Source organism: Canis aureus, chromosome 26 (genome assembly GCF_053574225.1).
Source record: "Canis aureus isolate CA01 chromosome 26, VMU_Caureus_v.1.0, whole genome shotgun sequence".
Classification (NCBI taxonomy): domain Eukaryota; kingdom Metazoa; phylum Chordata; class Mammalia; order Carnivora; family Canidae; genus Canis; species Canis aureus.
This window is the reverse complement of record NC_135636.1, coordinates 48,150,113-48,174,660: the sequence shown is the minus strand read 5'-3', so window position 1 is coordinate 48,174,660 and position 24,548 is coordinate 48,150,113. Positions and strand designations below refer to the sequence as shown.

At 56.5% G+C, this 24,548-nt stretch overlaps 1 protein-coding gene and 1 long non-coding RNA gene across 4 annotated transcripts in view; one reads left to right on the top strand and one right to left on the bottom strand.

Moving 5' to 3' along the window:
* Nucleotides 1-278: 278 nt before the first annotated feature.
* On the bottom strand, nucleotides 279-17,782 carry LOC144298591 (uncharacterized). Its single transcript, XR_013365523.1, has 3 exons — nucleotides 17,647-17,782; nucleotides 2,668-2,816; nucleotides 279-938 (listed from the first exon to the last, which is right to left on the bottom strand). It is a non-coding gene; the product is annotated as an uncharacterized LOC144298591 (long non-coding RNA).
* PMEPA1 (prostate transmembrane protein, androgen induced 1) overlaps nucleotides 15,361-24,548 on the top strand; it is a 56,325-nt gene continuing 47,137 nt past the window's right edge. Inside the window, exon 1 of one of the 3 annotated variants that reach the window (XM_077873699.1) lies at nucleotides 15,361-15,514. In XM_077873699.1, coding sequence (XP_077729825.1) covers nucleotides 15,376-15,514 — 139 coding nt within the window. In that variant the 5' untranslated portion in view covers nucleotides 15,361-15,375. Of the gene's footprint in view, nucleotides 15,515-16,321; nucleotides 16,481-24,548 lie in introns of those variants that run through there. The other 2 variants (XM_077873700.1, XM_077873701.1) reach the window with 2 other exon arrangements.

The window sequence follows — 24,548 nt, the reverse complement described above, 5'->3', positions numbered from 1 at the left end:
TCCAGAGCCGTGAAGTCATGTGCCTAATGACCTCACCTGGGTGGGTTCCTGAGAGCAGCTCCCACTGAGGGAGCTGAAATGATCATTTCCAAACGAGTGAGGCCATGGTCAGAGCCAGGGAGCCCACACGCTGCCCCCCACCTTGGGGCTGGGCCTACCCCCTCCACCTGCAGCCAGCCCCGAGGTGCCTTTCCAGAGCCCAACACAGACCTCCCTTGTAGTCTTATTTATTTTCAGTGTTGGTACATTTCAATGACAAATCGCACACGTACATCAATATTTTTTGCTTTATTTTGTCGTTGCCAGAAGTATAAGCCCTCTGCTTCTATATTTGTCTCCAGTCTTCCACCCCACGGGCGTTCCTTCTGGGCAAACATACTTGCTCCTCCCTCCCTCTCCATTTCTTGACTCGGGGTCAGTTTGGGGCGTTTCAAAGCCCCCCTCACATGCGTGGGTCCTGGGATTGCACGAGTGCAAAACGAGGAGAGGGCGAAACGATGGCCCATCAAGACTTTCCCCAAAAGTAACCAGACCTGCCTGGAAACGAAGGAGGCCCTGTCCATCTGCCCAGCAGGACAAGAGAAAAGACCCCCAAATATCAATATTTCCAAGTTCACTTCATCCGGCTTCTCGTCAGGGTGGGTCCTTGCCACACCCTGCAGGGCCGGTGAGGCCCACAGAGGTGGAGCCTAGTGGGGTGACCCACCTTCCGTTTGCGGGCTGACTGGTGGCAGAGGGTGTGTGGACACCCCCAGGCCTGGGCCCAAGCTCTAGGGGCACAGATGGCATGACCTTGGCAAGCGCCGCCCACCTGTGCAGAGTTCACGGATGGGCACAACTCGTTTCCGGGGGTGGGAGGAGACCACCCTCCATCAGTAACTTCAAACATGCCAACCGGAAACATCTTGCAAATGACTCTCTGCGACCAGCATCATTTCCTACAAGAAAGAACTCATTAATGCCAGCGAAACGGAAAACATCTCCATCTTTGCAAAAAGTTCACGCCCCTTCCCTGGGGGCCTTTCACAGTGGCCTGATGGCAATGTCACCCTCCCCCCCCCCCCCCCCGCCGCACTGGAGGCAGCGCCAGTCCTGGGTGGACAGTCACCAGGCAAACTTGCTACCTGCACTTCAGTTCTCCCAAGTACTGCCCAGAGCAGTTCAGGGAGCTGACAAGCACGTCCCTAACACCATGGCTCCTCCCAGGTGACACTGGCCACAGGGAGTGGCCGGGATGGTGGGATGACACGGGGTGCACTCAGCTCTCAAGACAGGCTCACAAGCGGCCGTTATCACAGCTGGGGCGATTTGCAGCATCTGTGTTACTATTATTACTGCCGTTGCTGTTGTTGTCATGATCATTACCCCTCCACTCCAGTCCTGTCTTCTGATTCCAAATCCAAGTCCTTTCACTCATGAGTGAGAGCATCAGTTTTAAAATGCCACGGTCTGGATTCGAATCCTGCCTTTACCACCTGGGCCTACGACTTACCCATTCCGGGCATCAGATTCCATGTCTGTACAATGGGGACAACAGTGAGGTCAGAGGATTCTCATAAGGATCTTGTGAAATAATTCAGCCGAAGACCTCAGAACAGCGTTCAGCAAGTAGTGGGAACCAGTCTGAATCACTGTGATTGTCGGAAGCCGCTGGCTGACTGCAGACCCTGCCCCCTTTCCATGCTGCCCCTCTGCCCTCCCGTCCCCCTTCCCCGCCCCCCACCCAAGACTCTGACCCAGTGATTTCAGGACCAGCAGGTCAGAGTGACAGGCTATCCTCGGCCATGAACACAGGGGCGTCGACTTGCTTCCAGGATGGCCCATCAAGACTTTCCCCAAAAGTAACCAGACCTGCCAGGAAACGAAGGAGGCCCTGTCCATCTGCCCAGCAGGACAAGAAAAAAGACCCCCAAATATCAAACCAGGGAAGCAATTTGGCCGCTGGCTGCATCTTTCTAGACGCTGGAGCCTCACCGGACCAACGGGGAAGGCTGGTTCCAGCCAGGGAAGCATATGGGGCCCTCTCAACTTCTTCTTTTTTTTTTTTTTTTTTTTTTTTTTTGCCCTCTCGACTTCTGACACTCGTTTCCTGTCTCCCACACAGGCTATCCCGGTCACTGTGAACCGAGACGACACCAGAGTGCCAAGGTAAATGGTGCTCTACCCTGGGGCGTGATGACCTCCCTATTGGGGAGGAGGGCTCAGTTTGGCTGACACATTCCTTCTCTGTGCTCGGCAAACAAGCCAGACAGGTCCCTGTCTTCACGCAGCTTACAGTTCAGAGAGGCAAAGTTCAGAGCAAGGAAACAAAGACTCACATAGACCCTCACGGCTCTTGCTGGGGACCCAAGGGAAGAAACAGGGTGATGGAGTGGGTCATGGCAGGGGCGGGGGAAAGGCTTCCAAGGGGAGCATTTGTTGAGTCCTGAATGATATGGGGCTGGCACAGGGGACAGCAAGAGCAAAGGCCCTGGGGTGGGGGTGGGGGTGGGGGTGAGGGTCACGTCCAAGGCCATACGGCTTTGGGTACAGAGGAGAAGCAGGAAGAAATCGGGCTGGCCAGGTGGCAGATGGGTTATGGGCAGGCTGTGCAGGGCTCTGGACTTTAGTCAAAAGCAGGGGGAAGTGTTTAAAGATTCCAACTGCCCCTCCCAGTTGACTCCTCACCTGGTTCACCTGGAGGCGTTTGGCTGACAGGACGTCTGGTCTGTCTCAGAGACTCAACCTGAGGCAATCCTGATTTGTTCGTCAGTGGGAGAGAGGTGATCTTCTTGTCCAGGGTCAACAGGTTTGGAATTTCAGGTTGCCTTGTCTGGCTTTGGGCAAGAAGAAAGGTGTGAGATTTGCGATTCGGTCCAGGGTGAGCATCGGTGTTTTGGCTGTTTCCCTGACAACTTCTGCTCCCAGAGCGACGAGCAAAGACTCAGGGGGACTCAGGAGTCCGTTGTCGCAAAGACTCAGGGGGACTCAGGAGTCCGTTGTGATCACTGGACTGTGTGCTCCCTGAGGTCAGGGGCTGCAGCCGCTCTGCTCAAAACCCAACCGGCAGGGGCCCGAACGCTGACTAAACAAGTAGAACGAAGGGATGAATGGTAAAATTCTGGTGGACGCTGCGGCTGTACTTTCTTCAGAGAAAACTTGCATAGTCCTTCCTAGATTCTAAGAAGCAATCAACATGCCATTGATTCAGTAACTTTTCCAGGAAAGGGAGTGAGCCCTGAATTCAATGTGCCTGCCCACTGCGACTTCTGTCCCTGTTTCAGAAACTGAGGACTGTTGACTTCTGGGAACGGGAAGGTATCTGTTTGAGTAGTGTCCCCCTCCCCGCAATTCAGGCCCATCCCCAACCCCAGAATGTGATCATATTTGGAAATGGGGTCTTTCCACGTGTCATTAGTTAAGATGAGGTCACACAGGATTTCAGTGGGCCTTAAATCCAGTGGCTGCTGTCTCTATACGGAGATCATGTGAGGAGAGAGGCAGAGATTGGATGTATACAAGCCAAGGGATGCCAAGGATTGCCAGCAACCCCAGAAGTGGGAGAGTGGCCTGGAGCCCGGAAGGAACCAACCCCGCTGACATCCTGGTGCTGAGCTTCCAGCCTCCTGAGCTCTGACAGCATAACTCTCTGTTGCTCTAAGTTGCCCCAAAGACCAGGAGCAAGGATCTGTGGCTTGACTATGTGTGTGCCCGCCTCACGGTTGCCCACCGTGGCTGCTGAAATCGGGAGCCAGCCGTGCCAGCCAGACATCAGAAAAAGAGAGTTCCAGACCTTCTGCAAATGATCACCTTGGTGGTGTGGACCAGCAGAAATACCTTTCCTCACGGTTCTGGAGGCCAGAAGCCTGAAATCAGTATCCCAGGGCCAAAATCACAGTGTCGGCCACCCTCCTTCCGGAGGCTCCCGCAAAACAGCTGCTGGTGGCTGTCACATGGCTTGGCTTTGTCCAAATCACTCCAGAGTCTGTCTCTGCTGTCACACGGCCTTCTCTGGGTCAACCTCCTTCTGCCTGTGTGATGAGGACATGTGCAGGCCTACCTGGATAATCCAGTAACTTCCTAACTCCAGACCCCCGACTTAATCATATCCATAGCAGGCTCTGCCCCAAGGGCCCAGAAAGGAAAGCAGTGAGTCCTGGGAACCAGAAAAGGTTCACCTAGAATAACTGACACTTCCACTTCCCACCAGGAGGCCCACCTTGCAGGCCATGTCAGTGCTCTCAGGACAGGCCAAGACCGTCAATGAAGAGAGTGGGCAGTGGGGAAACTGAGGCAGGCTACAGCCCAAGTCCTCTCCTAAAGGGGACAGAGCCCACTCGGTTCCCACCTGGGATGGTCTGATCTTTTGATTTACCAGGAAAAGCCAGAAATGAAAATCTTTTAACGTGAAATATCCTCATTATTAAATAAGCAACTAATTTTTAAAATTCGCAGTCCTCTGAAGATCAAGCAAGACACAGCCAACGGGCCACCAGCTCCCAGTGTTTGCGGTGGACAGAGTCTATCAGAATCCAGCCAGCATCTGGAAAGATCTTCTCTGAAGCATATGAGAGGAAGGTCAACAGCTGAGACTTGGGTTCAAATCCATCCTTCACCAGCTGTGGGACCTCAAGCACATTAAAATCTCCAAGTGCCAGTTTCTTTATGTGTAAAATGGGGCCATAAGCCCAACTTCCTCTGGCCACTGGGAAGTGGTTATTAAGATGCTCAGGGCAGGAAGCCCAGAGCACAGGGCCTCCTGAAGTGAATGTGCTGTAAGGGTTGAGCATTATTACTATTGTGTTTCTGAAATGCATTTTTTCATATTTTAATCACTCAGACATTTGGATGCAACCTACCATCAACCACGTAAAATTAACACAATCAAACAACTGTTCTGCTTTTTTCTCCCAAAAGTTGTTTTTCAACAGATTGTTGAAGCTCAGAGAGCTTCCTGTTCAAGGTGTGGAAATATAATGTACATGACGCTCATGTTGGGAAAGGAGATTAATGAAAGATTGGACACTCCGTTCGAGAGAGCACTGTCCGAGAGCAAGCCCCAGAGCCCTGCCCGTGCTGGGTCCGTCCGGGTCGGCATCCTCACCAAGCACTCACGTGAAGTCTGAGAACCCACGCTTGAGAAATTTGCAAGTGACCCCAAGAGGGAGGGGGAGCTCTGGCCTGGGGGGTGAAGAAGGTCCAGGGCCCGAGAAGATCTCTCACCAGCGGTCAGAAAGGGAGAGCAAGTGTGAGTCCTGTCATTTTGGCTTCCTTAGGTGAGTTGCAAAAGTCAAGGGCGACACCCACCAGAAAAGCTGCAATCAAGAGTGGTGACATCAAGAGTGGTGACAGGATGAAACGCTGGGATGGCTCAGAGGACTGCCGGGGGCAGGGGCGGGGGGAAATCGGTAAGAGCCCCCCAATTACTGCCTGGCCATGTCTGCTAGAGCATTCCCATTCCTGCCAGCAAAGCCCGAGCAGGAATGGGTGCACACGTGTGCAGGGAGCACGTACAGACAAGCCCCAGAATGCTCAAGACAGCCCCAGCTGAAGCAGCCAACAGCTGGGGGGAAAAAAAAAAAACAAAATTAACCAGAGAATCGGCAGGAGAATGGCTAAATTGTGGTATGTCATGACTGCTCCAGAGCAATGAAAAGAAACAAACCTCTACCACACTGAGAACGTGTCTCCCAGACTGCACGGCGCGAGAAGTCAGACACGCAAGAGCACACACTGTGATTCTGTCTCTGTGAACTTCGAGAAGAGGCAAAGCAAACCCACAGTGGAAGAAGTCAGAATGGTGGTTACCTCTGCAACAGGGTGGGGGAGGTCGTAGTGGGAAGGAACAGGAAGGAACTTTCTAGAGTGACGGAAATGTTCTCTATCTCAACCTGGGGGGTAGTTACTTAGGTGCACGTGACATAAAAAGTCACCCAGCTATATACTTCAGATTTGTGCACTTTAGAGAGAGATTCTATAACAATAACAAACGGTAAAGCAGGGATAGAGTTAGCGGCTACAGTAGCAGGTGCAAGATAGGATCTTGGGAAGCAGGACTCTCTAGGGGAGTTAGAGATACAGACCAGGTGCTGGGGCCTTTCCTCAGGCCCAGCTGGAAGCTCTCAGGATCTGATCTGCTCCGGGTCAACCGCACCCAGCCATGTGCGCTTCTGGGGGACATCGCAGGCCTGTGGACCACGAGCGGGAGCAGGGCCCCTTCATGGGGTGGGACATGTGTCACATGGGACTCTGGCCTGAGAAGGAGCTCTGAGCTCTGCTGCTGTCGCCTGAACTTACAAATGATTTTTGAACAAGAAGCCCTACATTTCTGGTTTGCTCTGGGCTCCACAAATTATGTAGCAGGTCTCGAATGGGAAGCTGTGACGTTTAGGAGGGGTCCTCACTTTCCGAAGCACTGTTCTATGGAGAGAGAAGCTCATTTATGGTGTCAGGCGCATGAATTGACGAAAGTTCCAGGCGGGCAGGCCTCAGCCTGACATAAGGAAGAGCTTGCTGCCCATGACAGTGGCTCTCGATGACCTAAATCCCGAAGAAGCACCAACAATCTATGAGATGAGCACCTACTTTGTGCCAAGCGTCTTCCATACTTCGTCTGACTCTTTGCAACAACCGGATGAGGAGGGAACTATTGCCATCCCTGTTTTGCAGAGGAGGAAACCGAGGCAGGCTTTTATTGCCAAGCATCCCTCAGCTGGGTTAGCAGTGAGGCTGGGATTTGAATCCAAGTCTGACTGACTCAGAGTTAGCATCCTCCACCAGGGTTTTCAGACACTCCAGCTGAGGGTTGTAGGACATCAGGGGCCAGAGAAGGAGCTTTTGGCTCTGGGAGGGGCTGGACTTTAGGGCTCAAGGTAGAGACTCTGGGATTTTAAACACAGCAAGCAAGGCGAAGGGTGTCCAGAGGGCTCATCTGAGAGCCAGCCCTGAGGACGCTGGTCTTAGGATACCTGGCCCCACCTGAGGGCTTCCTTCCTGGTCAGACCAGGGGATGAGGACACTCAGGTGTGGCTGAGACACGTAAATAAAGCTACCTATGTGTGATGCAGTCAGGAGGCGTGGGAATTGCGCCAATTTAGGCAAAAAAAAAAAAAAGCTTAGAAAAATGTTAAGCATTATGGAGGCAAAACCGAAAACACTTCAGCAGGCCGCCCACAGGTCACCAGCAGGGTTGCTGGTTTAGACCGCCAGCCCGCGGGACAGGTCTGTCCCCGTAGCCCAGCAACAGGGCCTGGCAAGCCCCACGGCAGCTACCCAGCCCCCTACACCTCTGCCCCCCAGAGCTGGGCAGGCAGTGGGTGGCAGGGCCCTTGCTCACTTGGCTGTGCCTCACCCAGCTGGTTCTACTCCCTCCCCTTTCTCTCCCTTCCCAGTAGCAGGGCCTGACTCATGAGGATTGTCTTAAGAAAGAAAGGCTGAGACCTGGATCAATATTGGGATCGTGCACTGGTTGAGACCAAGGCCTCTGGAAACAAGCAGACCTGGTTTGAATCCAGCCACACGATGCCCTAGCCCAGGATCTTAGTTACCGGGCCACCCCGGGCCGCCCTCTCCATGCCTGTAAAACGGGAATGACGATAGTAGCTAACTTGGGTTTTCTGTGAATATTAAATTAGGTGATACATGCAAAATCCCCAGAACGCCTTGCGCATGATAGACATTCACCCCATATTAGCTGTCACTCTTTAGCACAGGGAACAGTCGCATCTCTCAAATTCCAGCGCTGTGCTAAGAACTGGTGCAGACCCTCCACGAGGCACACCTGCCCCTGTCACCTCTTCCCCTGCAGAGCTGGGACAGCGTTAAGGGCCGGGAAGGAGCAGAGCAGTGGGGGCCGTAGGTGAGGCCGCCTGCACACGGTTACACGGAGGGAAGCGTGGGTGCCCCCGCCCCCGCCCCCACCCCCACCTGCACCTAGTAGGTGCTCAGTAAACGTCTGTCACTGGATGCACGTGCCACGGCACCGCACTCTCCCCTGGAAGGCACCTGCTCGCACCCGGGCGCTGGGCGAGGCTGAGCCGTCCCCCCTCCCCCTCCCCCCCGCCGCGGCACCTGCTCCGGGTCCCCCGCCGAGAGGACGCGAGCCCTCCCCCCCCCCCGGGCGCCGCCCCGCCCTCCGCTCACCACGTGGATTTAAACCCCACGCGGTTGGCAGGCTCCTGCCCCCCTCCCGCCATTGGACGAGGCCTCCCGCACTTGCGTCCAATCGAATGGCGGCTCCCGGAATCCGAACTTCGGATTGGCCCGTCCGCTGTGTCATTTCGGGCGGCTCGTGACGCGCCGGCCTGACGCCCCGCCTCCTCCGCGGCCGCACTCCCAGTTAAAGGAGCCGCGGGCGGAAGACGCGAGAGTGGCTTGCGGGAGGTGGGGGTGGGGGGTGGGGGGTGGGGGTGGGGGGTGGGGGGTGGCGGCCCTTGGAAGTAACCTTAAAAAATTTTTTTTTTTTTTAATTAACGTACGTTGTAGAAAATGCAGCAAACAATATACGAGTGAGGTCCATTCCACGCAATCCATTCCACGAAGCTAACCACTGTTACACTGTTCTGGCGTGTATCTTTCCAGTCTTTTTTCTAGTAACACAATTTTATTTATACAAAATTGAGATCGGTTCGGCAGCCTATTTTTAAATGTATTTTATAAAGGACTTTTCAAAAAACCATCAAATCATCTTGGGAGACATTTTTAACTAATGCGTTTTCTTTGATCTTCTTGACCTTACTTAACCAATCCCCTCTTTCCCCCGCCCCTCAATTTAGTTGCATTTTTATTATTAAAAGTGAAGATAGGATCAATATTCTGGTCCATTAATAATCAGAGGCTGAGCATACCTATATCTTAAGGCCTTAATACAGGTTGCAAAATTGTTTTGCATTCCCCCATTCAGTGGATTTGCATTCTAGGAGCCCATTGATGCTAGGAGCCCATTGATGCTAGGAGCTATGGATGCAGCAAAGAAGCAGACAGGTGTAGCCACGCGGTTGCCTCTGGAGCCAGCTGCTGGACACGTGTTCCCAAGTTCCCATATGAGCACAGGGCTCCTTGTGTAGAGGGGAAGGGGCCCTATCTCCAATGCTAGTGGGGGCCTGCAGAGGGAGGGCACAGGGTGTTTTCCAGCTGCCACTCCCTTGTGGGGACTGTCAGGGCCCCCGTGGTGCCCCACAGCGCTTGTCTGGTGTTCTAGAGGCCCTGGGGACATCTGAGCATCTGTTCCCAGAACCAGACATTGAGAACACACAGGGCACAGTCCAGCTGGGGTGAAAGACGCTGAACAAAGCAACTAAAGAGTCATGAGAAATTTCACTGGGGGTAACTTCTCCGAAGGGACAATTCTAGGGTTGGTTTATGTTTTATATGAGACTGCGAGTTGCCAGGGCACAGAGCACGCAGTAATAACACGCTTTTTTCAAGAGCTTATTCCTGCCCGTGCCCCGTGCTGAGTGCCAGCCAGAACGTTTCCCCCTGTTTCATCTTGCCTGTAGCTCTCTGAGCAAGTCTGTTTCTAATCCCCATTTTAAAGATGGGGAAACTGAGGTCAGGATCAGTAATGAACTTTCCCAATCGAGATCAGGAAGTTAGCAGTGGCGATGTGTACTCTCAGTTTTGGGCATGCAGGATTCAATGTTTGGGGAATAATAGGTCAATGAGTAAGTGAGCTCCCCAGAGGGCAAACTCTGTGAAGGCAGCGCCCAGCTTGTCCTGGTCACCATGTGCCCCCAGGGCCTGGTGCTTGGCTCTGGAATAGTCTGTGTGAACTAGGTGTGGGTGCGATGCCCCTCGCTGGACAGACAGCCCTCCCTCACATCCGGCCCCCTTTGCATCAGGTCCCCCTCAAAACCAGCAGCAGAGGCAGCAGCCCAGCTTGGCTCCAAATGCCTTTCACGCCACCGAGAATCACGGTTTTACATTATTAATCACTCCTGACAACAGTAGAATGTATCCCTTCACGAGAACAGAGACACAGAACATTTCTGCTCTGGTGTGTCTGGCCTGGGAAACCAGCTTGAACGACGCACCATTCTTTCTGGAAGTGTTTCAGACAGGAGTTGAACATGTCTGAATGAGCCTGTGAGGGGAAGGTCTGCATATTACGCTATTTACGATAACCAAAGACCCTGCGACCTGAGCCTGGAGTCAGGCTCCCCTGTGCCCTTCACCAGCACCTTGACCCTAGCCAAGTCTTGTCTGGGCCTCAGTTTACCCATCTGCCAGAAGACAGGATTTGGCTCTAATGTGTCTTTCTGTCCTTTCCTTCTATCCTTTCCACTCTTTATCTTCCTGCCTTGGTCCCAAAGCCCTGTCTTCTCTATAGAAACCAGTTTCCTGCTGGAAATAAGAAACAGAATCAGAGGAAAGAGATGTCCCCCTTGGTGGGGGGTGGGGGTGCATCTATGACCAGTTTAGCCAGCTTTCTTTGGCTTGCTGCTGCAGGAGAGCTCAACCATGTGACACACCTAAGCACACATGATACCACCCACAAAACACACATGCACCCACAAACCCACAACACACACACGATGCATACGCACACACATGCGTCTTTATGGTTAAGACCTCTGGCTCTGGCCTGGTACCAGGCAAGTACTTCTTTGTAGATACTGGCCCTGGTTTCTGGCTTCCAGATGCTTGGTTAGAAGTTTGTCATGAGGTGGGCATCCAGAGCACTGACAAGAAGTGTGGGCGTGGGGGGCGGGAGAGAACAGGGGGGAGAGAATTGTCAGAAAGTAGCAAGGGCAGCCCAAGTGTGACTTGCACGTTATTATTAATAATAATAATTATTATTATTGTGGTGCCAGTCATTTCCTCCACAGAGGTTTGCCAATGCCCACTGCAGGCCAGACCCCATCAGACGCGCACTGGGGCCTATCCGGTGACACGCCCACCGAGCTGCCTGTCTACGGTTGCCAATCAAGGGGAGACAGGCCGTGAACAAGGTGTGTGTCCACTGCCGCTGGTCTGTGCTGAGGCCTTGACACACACACCACCCCGCACTGTGAAATACTGTTGTTTCCACCCCCCGCGCAGGGGTGGAGATGCAGGTTCGGCAAGGTGAAACCACCTGCCAAGGTCACCAGTGTGGGATTCTGAGTTGGGTCTTCATCTCCCCTCTCCCCCTTGCCTGGGCTCCCTGCAGAAGGCAGCTGCTCTTTATCCTCCGAGGGGAGATGGAGCTGGGGGAAATTCCAGGAAGCCCAGGGAAGGGTGCTGCCCAAACCCAGCACCCTTCCCAGGCAGACCCAGGTACCACTGAAGGTGGTAAGGATGGAGGAGGGGAGCAGGAAGCACCATCTGCTGAGGTCTGCCTGTGGGTTCCGGGACCCAGGCACCTGCATCCACATCCTGCCCCACCTCACGGGTGGCGCCCTGAGCCTCGGTGCCCCTATCTGTCAAACGGGAATCATATTAGCTGGGACCTCACAGGGCTGCTGTGGGGATCCAGTGAACTCACTGTAGACCTCGATGCATGTTTGTGGAATGATTAAGTGAGTGAATCTGAAGAGTCTAGGACAGGGCCTGGTACACAGTCAGTGTCCAATAAACATTAGGTCTTATTAGTGTTTGGACACAAAAAGAGACCCCCTCCCCCCAAAGTTGAAAAACACAAAGTCCAAAGACGCTAAGCGGGAACGTGGACAGGCTGATTAGGCCACACACATAGGATTTGGGGACAAGCAGACCCAGCTAGAAGGGGTTTCCAAAGGTGGCCAGTTGAGAGGAGAGGTTGTTAACCCACCCCTCTGGCTGCCGAAGCTGCTTCTGCAGAGGCAGACCTGTGCGGCAGGCCTGGTGGCAGGAGGTGAGGGGCAGGGCTGGACCTGCGGAGCAGAGGCTGGGATCTGCCAGCCAGGGCAGGCCCTTTGTTGACTCAGTGGGACACTTTCCACAATGCCCAAGGGACAGAGTCAGGACACGGCCAGCCACCCTCGGCCCAGCCAAAACCCACGCTGGCTTCCCTGGGTTCCCAGCTGGCTGCCAAGGCAGGCCTGGCACCTGAGCAACAACAGGATACGCAGGGCCCCTCGTTCAAAAGTTATTAAGAATTTCAAGATGATGACAGTAGAGGATTCACCCAAGCTTGGGGCCCTTTTGAGGGAGGAGCCCGGGCACCTGCATGGATCACACATTTGTGAAGCTGGCCTTGTACCTAAACCCAGCCAGCAGGGATATGCCACTAGGAGCCAGCCCTCCTTACTGGCATGGATAGGATCTTTTCTCTCTAAAGATCCTCCTGTGGTAGATCCAACCCGTGATCAGGACAGACAGCAGCACTGTACCGTCTGGAGGCCCTGAAAGGCCTGTCTTGGCGGTCACCTGAGGACATATACCCATTTCACAATCCTATGCCCTGTAACCAGGTTGGGAAATGCATCTCAAGCCCCAGACTTCATAGGACTATGAAGATCCCTTTGCTCTTCTTCCCCTCAAGGGTTTTCCTTGGGCACCTGCTGCTCCCGGCCTTGGACTCCCGCCTGCTGTCCCCTCTGCCCAGAGAGGCCACTTCGTGGGCTCCAGCTATAGCCGGACCATGTCCCTTTGTAACATTTCTGGCTTTGAACTCAGTGACCCTCTCAATCATCACCTGGACGTATATGTTTCCATATTCGTTGTCTGTTTCACCTACAAGCAACAGGAGCCCCAGGAGGGAAGAAGGGGTTTGTACCTGGCTCTAGGTAGATGTTCAGTAAATATGAATTGAATAAAATGCCACCTCCTCAAGGGGGCTTTCCTGATCTCCAACCTGGCCTCTAGCTCATCATGACCATTTCTGAAGTGACCTAAGTTTAACTATGGGTTTGTGTGTGAGTCTATAATCTCTCCCGTTCCTGCCCCCTATCCCATGTGACCCATGTGACACCCCCTCCCCATGTCACATGAGGGTGGCTTTTGTTTTGTTTGTTGCCCTGCATCTGGTACCCAGCACAGAGCCTGGCACTGAACAGGAACACAGTATTTGCTGAATGTATGAAGGAAATCTCTTTCCCTGACTTATGGCCTCCCTCCCATGGACTCAAGCTGGTCCAGCAGAGGCGGCCCATCCTCCCGTACCCACACTCCCAGTAGGGGGAGTGCTCCCGCACGCACTGCACCATTCACACCTTGGCTCCCCGGAAAGAATCCGTGGGTCTTCCTATGCCTGGCCTGACTGTGGGCCCTGTTCCTCCTCACTGAATCCCCAGCACTACAGTGCCTGGTACACACAGGGCAGTCAGATTTAGCAAATAAAGATACAGGCATACAGTGAAATTTGAATTTCAGATAAGCAACACACAAATTTTTAGTATAAGTCGATCCCAAATATTGCACAGGATATACTTACACCAAAAATTATTTGTGATCTATCTGAAATTCGCATTTATCTGGCAGCCCTAGGCACACGCAAAGCCTCCCATGAGTGTGGGTTCTCAAGCGTATGCTTCTCCCAAAGCAAGTCTGTCCTTTCCCATTAACCACCTTAGCCAAGGATGCTGTCATTGGGTGAAGCCTTCCTCATTGCCGATCCTCTCATCTGCAAACAGGAGGATAAAATGACGCCAGTTCCTCCCCTCCCCAATATGCCATGAGGATTGCACAACAAGACCACCAGCACATATTCAGCCTCTTACACACTTTCACGGCACTGACTCCTTTATTCGTCACTCACCATCACCCCAGTCAAGGACACCATTAGGGAGGCAGGCCATTTTGCAGAGGAGGTAACTGAGGGGACAGGTGAAAGGACTTGCCAAGGTCACGTGTCCCACCCATCTTTAGAGATGCAGTTGTGGCCACCGTGCCCGACACCCCACTTCAGACCCGCAGCAGAACCAACGTTGGAACCAGGGCACAGACCACGAACCAGTCCCAGGGCCACCGTTCGAGCAGTGATGGCATACTGTAGGTGCTCAGTAAATGTGGCCGGTGCTGTTGTCTCAGGCAGATCAACCAGAGGTCAATGTTGTGGCTAAGGCGGTTTTTTTTTTAATCCATTGAATTCACTGGTTATTTTTGTCTGCTGGTGGTTCAGTCTTGATTGAGTAAATGCTGCTTCATTTCCAAGACAAAGTGCGGGATTTTTCACTGCCAGACAGCCTTGGAGCCTCTGCGAGAGATTTAGAGGGCAGGGGTTGTTCCTGGCATCCTGAGTGCCCAGCAGAAAGGGTCCAAGCTCCTGAGAGTTTGTCGATGGGCTGAAAGAAGGAATAGCTGAAAGGAGGGGCTGTGATGGTGGTCTTCTTTGGCCCAGGAGGTGAGTGGGACCCACCGTCATCCCCAGGCCCAACCTCCATTGTTAGGGTTCCCCAGGCAACCATCAGGACACCCTCCCCCCAGTTTTTCCTCCAAGATGCAGAGGCCAAATTGCAGCAAGACCTCCCTCACCCCAGAGCTGCGGGTGAAATCGATCCCTCCTCAAGTAGGGGCTGAGACTGTCCAGGCATCCAGGCCCTGAGCGCTTCCCCCCTCCTCCTGGTCCCTGGGGTTGGGCACAGCTCTGAGAGCGAGCCTCTCTTCCCAAACAAATCAGGGTCAGAACCTTTGAACCTCCCTCTGTGTGGGCACCTTGGGCTCCTCCTCCGTAAACCCGGAACACTCAGTCACCCCTGAATTTGAATTCCTTCACAGAAAGTGCTCTGTGACAGCAAGGGGCATCCCTGGGACCAGCTGCCCGGAGAGATGTCACCCACTTCCTGGGCCGGCTTTCTCTGAGTTCTACGAATCTCTGGTCTGGTTACAGTCTCTTAAAAGGGAATAATTTTTAAACACCCCTCCCACCCTGCCCAACACGAAAGGAGTCTCTGCTCCTTCCTAAACCCCAGTAATTGCGTGGATATGTGGATATTTAAAGAAGGAGGAAACTATGTGGGGGTGCAGATACCCCCCCCGGGTGGGGGGGGAGCAGCCTTGGATGAGGACCAGGCTCTTGCACTGCGTGGCCCTGAGCAACCAACTCCCCAGGCCAGCTCCCACGTCTGTAGAATGGGGCTCACAACATTCCCGTCTCGGGGAGTAGGTACCAGGTTGAGTTCCTATTTGGCGAGTTTCTGGCACTAGGTAGGCGCTGCCCAAGCGCATGCAAAATAGAGACTGGAGCAGAGGTCCAGGAGGGGCCACACCACATTGTGGAGTCTGGAGGTGTGCCAGGGAGAGGACCTCTGACGTAATAGCTCCGTTCCTTTTTAAACCAGGAGAATGTGTTCTTGTAACACTTGTGTAATTAAAACTTAATGAAATAAAAGGACACCCCCGCACTTCCTCCCCCTCCCCCCGCCCCCCGCCCCCGTCTTTTGAACTCGGGAGGCGCGCCCCCCAGCCGGCGGCCCCTGGGGCAGCAGACGACGGCAGGGGTTTCGCCCCCGGCCCTGCCGGCCGGGTCGCAACTCGAGTCCCAGGACACGTATTTACATGACAAGGGCTCCCGGGCGTTTCTCGGAGCCGTCCGGGGCGTGTCTACACGAATTCCAGCCTTCCCCGGGCGACCTCCTTGGGGTCGGGGTAAAGTGCGCAGCGGGGGGCGCCAGGGGACCAGAGGCCTCGGTGTTAGGTAACGGGTGATGGGGGACCCCCCTCATCTTCTCCAGTTCCCCGTGCCCTGAGTGCAGGGACCTGCTCCGGGAGAGGACAGGCTTCCCCTAAACCTGGGGCGAGGATCCCGGGGACCCAGGACGCACCCGCAGCGCGCGGGGGCGAGGGTGCCGGCGAGCCGCGCTTCCCCGGGCGCCCCGGTCGGGCCACCGGCCCCCAACCGGCCCCAGGAGGGGCGGAGGCGCTGCGCGGCCCCCCGCCCCCCGCCCCGCCGGCCCCGGGTCTACGCGGGCCGCCTCGCTCTGGCCCTTTAAGAGCCCGCCCCCTTCCCCGTCACCCCGCCCCGCGGCCCGGGAAGGGGGTGCGGGGGAACCTCGGCGGGGATTGGCGCAGCGCGCGCCCCCTCCCCGGCCCCCGCGCGGTGGGAACCGGCAGCCCCGTCTAGCGCTGACGTCAGACCGTCTGCCTGCCTCCGACCGCGGTCTCGGAGCGAAACCCGATCTCCTTGGACTTGAATGAGGAGGAGGCGGCGGCGGCGGCGGAGGCGCTCGGCTGCGGGAAGCCAGCGGCGGAGGCTCAGCCCCGGCGGCCGCGCGCGCCCCGGCTGCCGGCCCATTTCCCGGACGCCACCCGCGGGCACTGCCGACGCCCCCGGGGCTGCCGAGGGGCGGCCGGGGGGCGCAGGGGAGCGCGGCCGCGCGCACTGAGCCCCGCGGAGCCCCGGGAACTTGGCGGCGCCCCGAGCCCGGCGAGCCGGTGTGCGCCCTCCCCGCCGCGCGCCTCCTGCATGCGGGGCCCGAGCGCCGGGCGCCGGCCGGAACCCCCCCCGGCCGCCCCCGCGCCCCCCGCGCCCCGCGCCGCGCCGCCGCGCCGTCCATGCACCGCTTGATGGGGGCCAACAGCACCGCCGCCCTCGCCGCCGGGCAGCCCAATGTCTCCTGCACGTGCAACTGCAAACGCTCTTTGTTCCAGAGCATGGAGATCAGTGAGTGACCCCGCGCCCCCCTCCCCGGAGGCCCCGTCGGGCTGGGACCCCGAGGCCGGCCGCAGCCGCAGCCGCAGCCGCGGGCGGGGGCGGGGGCGGGGGCGGGGGCGGGGGCCCGGGCCGTGCGCGCCCCCTCGGGCCGTGCGCCCTGCGCCCGGGGCGCGCCCTCCTGGCTCGCGGCAGCTGGCGGCCGGCCCGGCTTTGTCCCGCGGCGCGGCGAGCCTGGCACGGCCCCCGCTGCCCGCGCCCCGCCCGAGGGGCCTCGGACCCGGGGCCGAGCGGCCGGGAGGGCGGCGGGGCGCGGGGCGCGGGAGGGCCGGGGCGCCCGGGTCCGCGAAGTTTCCATTTTATTTCCCCGAGGGGCAGTCTCGGTGGAGCAATTAGGCCGGCTCTTTATCAACTTTGGCTGGGGGGGGGGGGGGGGGGCGGGGGAGGGGGAGGGGGAGGGGGGGGCGGGCGTGTGAGACGCTGTCTGGCCTGCGGGGTGTCTGGGGCCCCGGGTGTGTGTCTGGAGTGTGCGTGGCGCTTCTGTCTCGGTCTGTGCGAGTGGGTTTCCTCGCGTCTGTGGAGCGTGCGTGTCTGTGTGTCTCTGTCTGGGTCTGGCGCGTCTCCGTGGCTCTCTGTGTCTGTGTGTCTGGGTCGCAGTCTGTCCCGGGCATGTGTAGTCTTCCTGCGCCCCTGCCTGTGGCCCGGTCGGGGTGCCTCTTCGGAGCGTGTGCATCGTTCTGGGGGCTTGGGGACCGTTTGTGCCCAGGTGTCTGGATCCAGGGCTCCGCGCCGGTGGGTCTGGCCCAAGGTGGATCTGGAGTGTGTGTCTCATTGTGTGAGTGTCTGTGTCCCCGACGCACCTATAAATAGCCTCTGTCTGGACAGCTTGGCTCAGCCTGGCTGGGACCGTGGTTACAAATGAGTCAAAGTTTGGGGCTGTCTGTGTTTGGGACCGCCTGGCCCTGAAAGGAGGAGATAGACCGAGGGTGGGGAGGGGGTGTTGGCAGCTTGGCACCAACTCTCCCTGTGCACCCAGAAGTTGAGACAAATAAGCCTCTACTTCCGCCATTCGGACCCCACTCGGGTAGAGGTTGGGTTGGGTGGAGCGCCGTCTACCCTGTACCCCCACCCCCCACCCCCAGCCCATCCTTTGGTGTGTGTGGGGTGGGGGGTCTTACCTCTCTGGGCTTCGGTTTCCCTACCCTCACCCCTAAGCACCGAGGCAAGGGAGCACACAGCCCTCCCCTGCCAGGGCCAGCCTTCTTCCAGCTGGGACCAGGAGCCAGAGGCGGCCACCACTGAGCAGGGCAGTCACTGGGTGACTCATAAGCCAGTTTCCGCAGGCGGCTGCCACAGTGCGTGGCCCCTGAGCCTGTAGAGTGAGGCACAAGAGGTAAAAATAACCCGTGACCGGCCCTGCCGGGGCAGGCAGGCCAGCTTGAGTGGTGGGTCCTTCCATCCGTGAGCGTCCCCTCCCTCCAGCCCCGGGACGGAAAGCCTGCTTGTCCCCAACCACCCCCCACCCCCAGCCCCCAAGCCGCCCTGCGCCAGGCCAGCGAGGTGCCAGGAGAACCTGCCCAGAGCCAGCATGTGCGGAACTGAGTTGCATTAAACCAGATTGCTTCCCAAAGGCCCTTTATGAACTCAGGAGGCTAATGAAATGCACGAGGATATTATTAAAATATGTTCGCACATGTTTGGAGAGAGCCTCGCCGGTGCTAAACGGATTGCTGTTTAAGTACCCGAGGTGCCTCATTTTCCCTCTTCTGTAAAGCTGCCTTAGGGCGCTCCCCACCCCAGGGGTCCCCGCTATTGTGTTGAACCTATGGAATCTGTCTTTAGGAGGACTGGACACAGGCATTTTGCTCTTGTCCTTCCTTTGTGTTCAGGACTTTTTTTTTTAAATTCATTCTTATTCCTGTCCCTCGTTAGGCTCTTCAGCCCTGATGGTATTTTGGCTGACACCAAGGTGTTGTTAAATCCATCGCCTTCAACCCGTGTGCTTCCCCCAGGCGGGCATCTGAGCTGGGCCCTGGAGGTTAGCGCCTGGAACCCTGGCCTGCTCCAGCTGGCCCCAGGGTGGTACATGAGTCACCGTGCACAGTGTATTTTTTACACACGGCCCCCTACTTACTGGAAGAAAGCCCAGGGCAGGAAGGGAAATGATCTTTAAAATGCAGGTATAATGTAACAGTTTGTTACAAGTGCTAATCAGATTTCCCCGAAAGGGTCTGGTGAGGAAGCCTGAAGGCCTGGAGTTTCTTTATACAAAAAAGATGGGGAGGAAAATTTGAAGTGAGGAAGAAAGGCCACATTTCATGTGATACGAGCTGGGGGGTTGTTCGCAAGCAGAACGTCAGAGATGGATTTGGAGCTGGGCTGCGGGGCCTTGTCCAGGTGGCCCTTGGTTGGTTCCTTAAATCGCCTTAGTTTCCTCATCTGAAAAATGAGATCTGGACGGTTGAAATTTAAAAAGCTTACCATCTTTCAAGATGGGGCCTCTGCCCTCCCAAGTCTGGCTGGAGGCTTCCGTGCCAACGGTGGCTCCCCTCCCCCGGAACAGTGCTGGGTCCCTGGGGTGGTGTACAGTTGCCCCAAATCTCAGAGCTGGGTGGAGCCTTGGCCGGCTCAGGCTTTATAGATGAGCCTGAAGGTGGCAATGGGAAGCTTTGCTCCAGCTCTTCCAGCGCACACTGGACCCAAACCCAGGGTTGTTTCTCAGGGAGCGCACGCACTGTCTCTTGGGACTTGGGCCCCACAGTAGGTCCCTCTTGAGCTGGAGGGCTGGAGGATCTCAGCAGTATCCCCATTGCGCTTGGGAGGGCGGGAACTGGGTGATCTCCAAGGAAGCCAGATAGGAGATAATGCCGGCACGCTCCAGGGGCCCCAGTTTTCTCTGAGAGTCAAGGGGTGAGGGACGCTGTCTGATGAGAATTCACTCTTCCCAAGATACCCCACAGAAAAAGAGGCTGTTCTTTAGAAAAGCCAGGGGTCCTGGGGTTAAAAACAGCTGGCTGACACCAGAGCTGACAGTGGGGAGTTGGCCGGGCAACTTTTCAGGAAAGGGCTCCTTCTTGGCATGCCGGTCTCTTGGCGTTCTCTTGACCTCTTCGCAGATCTGTCTCTCTTAGAAATTAGCCCCTGCTTTTCTCTTCCAGCTGCTGCTTGAGGCTTTTGGGGAGGCGGGGGGCAGATGGGTGCTGCCTCTGCCTGGACAGACTGACTTATGTCATATGGCTGTTGGCGCTCGTGCCCCATTTCTGGAGGGCCCTGGGCGGCGCGCCCTGCGCTGGACCCACCCTGGACCCCTGCGGCCAGTATCTCTGGTGGCAGTTTTGCTTCCCGACACTCCAGTGTCACTGAGTCTCTGATTCCTCTTCAAACCCAATTCCAAAGAGATACTCCCAAACACTAGAGACTGAGCTGCAGGAACTCCCAGGATGCCCGGTGCCCCATGTCTCAAATCCGGGGCATTTCACCCATGGCACTAGGACGTCCTTGTTGGGAGGGAGGGGGAGGCTGTGTGCTGTGCTGGATATTTAGCAGCATCCCTGGCCTTTGTCTGCTAGATGACCGTTGGAGCAGGCTTCTGCTTCCCTCTCCACCAAGTTGTAACACCCGTAAATGTCTCCAGACCTCCCCTGATGTCCCCTGGGGAGCGCATTGCCCTCCCTGGCTGAGAACTGCTGTTTTAATCCATTATTTCTCCAAGGGGCTGGGGGGCGGGAGGGTGGAGGTGAGTTGCCAGAAGCTGAACTTCAGTCTGCTTCAGAGATCAGCCCCTGGGAAGACCCGTGGTCGCGCTCGAAGTTGGCGCCTGCCTGTCATTCCTTTGGCCTTTCTTGCACGCCTGTTGTGTGCCACGCAGGAAGGATGGGGAAGGATGGGGCCTCCGAGCGCCTGTTGTGCACCACGCAGGAAGGATGGGGGCTCTGTCTTCAGGAACTTCCCAGTTTTCATCTTGGATTTGCATTTATTAGGAGGAGAGACTCTGGCACCATGCAAGCTTGTATTTTAGGATTTGGTTTAAACTGTGGCTGTCTAGCTGGAGCTATTTCCCCCATGGGCCCTCTGAGCAGGGACTTTTAACCCACATGTTTTCTGACTGTCTGGGTTTTAGGTTGAGGTGCAAATCCTAGACTGGATCTCAGATCAGACAGTTGGCCACAGCTCCCCAGGAGGTCTGGGGTAAGCCAGCCACACCACCCAGTGTGACCCAGGGTCAGGGGTGAGCTGAGTGTTTGTCAAGGCAGAGAGTACGTAATTGCTCCTCCTGCGTGCATGCACACAGATGCACGCACACGCACACACACACATACGTGCATACTCGTGTGTGTGTACACACGGCCAGTGCATGCACACACGTATGCACACACATGCTCCACTGCTGCTTGTCTTTGCCAGCTTCTCTTCGGGTAATGGCTTTACCTTCTGGGCACGTAAGGAAAAGGGGGAAAAAGTGCACACGCACACAGTTGGGCCTTTAAGTTGTGCAGATTTATGCACTCTCCCTTGGAAGGAGAGGGAAATGGAGCGGTGTGCACAGCTGCCCAGGAGAGGAGGCTGTTGGGGAGGGCCAGGGTGGCAGCAGCTTTTCTGGGACAGCTAGGAGCGCTTGCCCCACAGTAGCCCCAGAGCTGCCGGCGCAGGTGCACCCCCGGACCTGCCCTCTGCGCGTCCCGGCCCGCGGCTTGTCAACGTTCCTGGTTTGGTCAGTGGTTCAAATGTACGAATGTGTTGTGGAGGAGGTTACTGGTGGTAGGGCCCGAGCTGGAGGGCCCACGTGGCTTTTCCTCTAAGGGTTTTATCATCCAAAGGCCAGGTTTGCAGGCATCTCAGGGTCTGGGATGCTACCCAAGGAGAAGGAGCTCCTAGCAGTGGAAGTCGGGAGGCCGCCAGCCTTGGGGTCTTGCTTGCATGGGGCACATGCTGAGGAGGTGATCAAAGCCAGGGGCCTGTTTTGTGTTTTTTAAAAGGTGTCATGTGCATATAGGCGTGCACGTGTGTGTGTGCATGCGCGTGCCAATGCCCAGTTAGGGGCACGTGTGGAGGCCCTGTGTGCTGGCACGTGCCCACTCTTCTCTCGGTGCCCGGGAGCAATGAGGATGGCACCGTGCTGTGCCCGGGGCTTCCCGAGGCCAGCGAAGCGTGGCACGGGGTGGCAAACTCAGCTTTCTGTGGGGGTGAGTCCTGCCATGGTTGGGGGGCAGCTGCTACGCGGGCCCAGTGAGGCCAGACCTTTCAATTTCCGGGACCTGGACAGCCGGATTTTGATGTAAAACCCTTGGTTTTTAAGTACTGGCAATTCTTTTTTTTTTTCCTCTCACTTCGAGGGTCCTGCAAAACCCGCCTGCAGACCCGATCTCCTTGTGGGTTGCAGTGGGTTAAGTGTGGGATTGGGGGCCAGGGAGATGGAAGCCCAGCCCAGCTCCAGAACTTTCTGGCTGTCCTGTGGTCCAAATGAAAACGGGGTACCGACAGCTCCTGTGTGCTGGGGGGTTGTGTCTCTTCAGAGAAACCTCTGTGTTCCCGGGGGTTGGTGGTGACAGTTGATGGGGGGAGTCTCAGCTGTTCACTCTGTCCTGCCCCCCGGCGGTCGCTGCCTGAGGAGGTCTGCGCTGGAAAAAGGTTTCCCCGTCCTGGGGCTGGGGTGCTGGCAGGGCCGGGGACGTCAGAATAGGCAGGCCCACGTGGGAACCGTGACCTTGAAGGTGGAGATGCTTGAATATCTCCCTCTCCTGGTCCCTGCCAGGCCCACCGCAGGCCTGGCTGGGAGACCCCCAGCATGCCCACCCCTGGGCAGGATGCCCCCCAGGCTCTCCTAGGGACCCCCTCGGGCTCCCGCAGTCCGCTGCCAGCTTTGGAGGCTGGGGGCCAGCTGGGGCTGTGAGGCACAGACCCATGAAGTCAGCAGCACCCCCGACCTCCAGACCCCCCACTAGGTCCAGCGCAGAAGACCCAGAGCACAAAGCCCAGGAACTGGTGATGCTTTGCGGCTCCCATTTTTTGAAAATTAATGTCAGTTTTTTTTTTAACAAATAAGGGTGTACAGGCCGTGAACCATCAAAATAAGAGCCTGATCTTCTTCGCCGATGGGGGCGGGGGTGGGGGGGGGGCGCATCTTCTGCTCCACGTCTCCGAGCACCTGTGTCTTCTGTGCTGCCCTGCCCCCTCCCCGAGGTGGGCTGCACCCCTCCATGAAGTCATGACAACTCGGAGCATTGACAGTCAACCTCACTTTCCCTTCGGGTGACACTACAGAGCCAATCTGTGACACCTCTGTGTCTCGTCAGGGCCTTGTCAGGTACCCGTGCGAGTGCCTGTCACCACACTGGGAAAAGTCCCAGAGCGGCTTGCTGACGAGAGCAGGGGCTTCGGTGCCCTGGGATGGGCCTGGAGAGGGTTGGGGCATCCCTGGGCTTTCCGAGAGCCACAGAACGGCGTTTCTCTTCTGTTTCCAGGGTGACTGATGGATTTTTTGCTTCCACTCCCTTTCCTAGTTGGATATAGAGAACTTATTATGTGCCAGGTACTAGTGACGCATTTTTCTTAATCTTCAAAACAGCTCTGCGAGAGCTAACGCTGTCGCCAATTTGCAGATTCCAAAATGGGTCCAGAGAGGGTGAGACACTTGCCCCAGGTCACACAGCCAGGAACTGATGATCTGTTGGAATTCAGACCTAAGCTCCCTGACCCCCAAGCTCGGGCTCCTCTGATTTCTAACCCCACAACACCACATCGACTCCCTGAGCCCCAACATTATCTTTGCAAGACTCGACCCGGCAGTGGTAGTTTAGATTTTGTCCCGAGACTGCAAGCGCCCATCGGACCGTTCACTAAGGAAGAACGGGAACAGATCTCGGGTGTGTGGTCGGGTCCATTCCACTCTGGCCGCACACTAGCTATCTTTCTTTGGCGAGATGTCCCCCAGGCAGGTGTCCCTTAGGAGGCTGCACCGGGAGCTGGCATCAGCCTGTCTACAGCCCCCTCCCACCACCACCACCATCAGATGTTGGGGCAGGAGATTGCTGCATGGCCATGCAGACATGGAGGGACCATGTCTGTTAACCTTACCCTGATTTCCAGGCCATCTGGGGTCTGCACTGCCAGGTGAGGAAAATGCAGACTTTCCGGGGGCGGGTGTGGGACACGTGGCATCCTTTAGGTGCTCAGCCATCCAGCGCTTCGTCACGTAGTTAGTGACTGTGGTGCAGAATGCCCGCGACCGTATAGACACAACCCTGCCCTCTGAGAGCCGCCCTTCTAGTGAGCAGACGCAAAGTGAGTTTATTCCAGGGAGGGGGCCGATTGGGATTGGACCCGAGGCGACACTCAAAGCCTCTCTCAGGCAGGCCCCCCCAGGGTCTCAGACCTGTTATCTGGTTTCGACTCCAAGAGCACCCCGGGCTCTCCTGTTGCACTTGTCGTGTTGTGTGGGGTACCGTTCAATTAGTTGTCCGTTGTGTTGCTCCTGGTCCCCAGACACTGAGGGGTTGGGGACCGTGCCCGTTTTGCTCAGTATATCCCCCGAGCCTGTGGAAACCCTGAGTGTGAATGAGGTGGGGAAGGAAGTGGGCATGGGCAGGGCGGTGGGCAGCCTGGAAGAAGAGTCCAGAGTGGACAGGACGCGGTCAAGATAAAGACTCTGAAAACCATCTTTTTTGGGACAAGGGCCGAGTCCCTCCCGGGCCTCCACTAGCACGTCTGTGAAATGGAGAGAAGGCTCACACCTGCTTCCTAGGTTGGCAGGGCAGTTGCCTGAGCAATGAAAAGTGCCTCGGGCACCAAGTAGTATTCTGAACCATCAAGGAAGTTTCCACTGTTTGGGGCAGGAAAGGTGCCTCAGCCTCCGGGCTACCGTCACCTCGGGGGAAAGGTCAAAGCCGCACTAAGGGGCAGGCGGAGAAATGCCCTGCTGCAGACCTGCCTCCCCTGCTTCAGCCACGGTGGTCCCACGAGGTCGAGGTCTCTTCCCTATTGCTTCAGTCCTCAGAGTATCGAGATGACAAAGGTGCATTGCCACCGCCCCGGCTGGACAATGTATAGGGCAGTTCTTTTCTGCACAGACCTGCTTCAGACC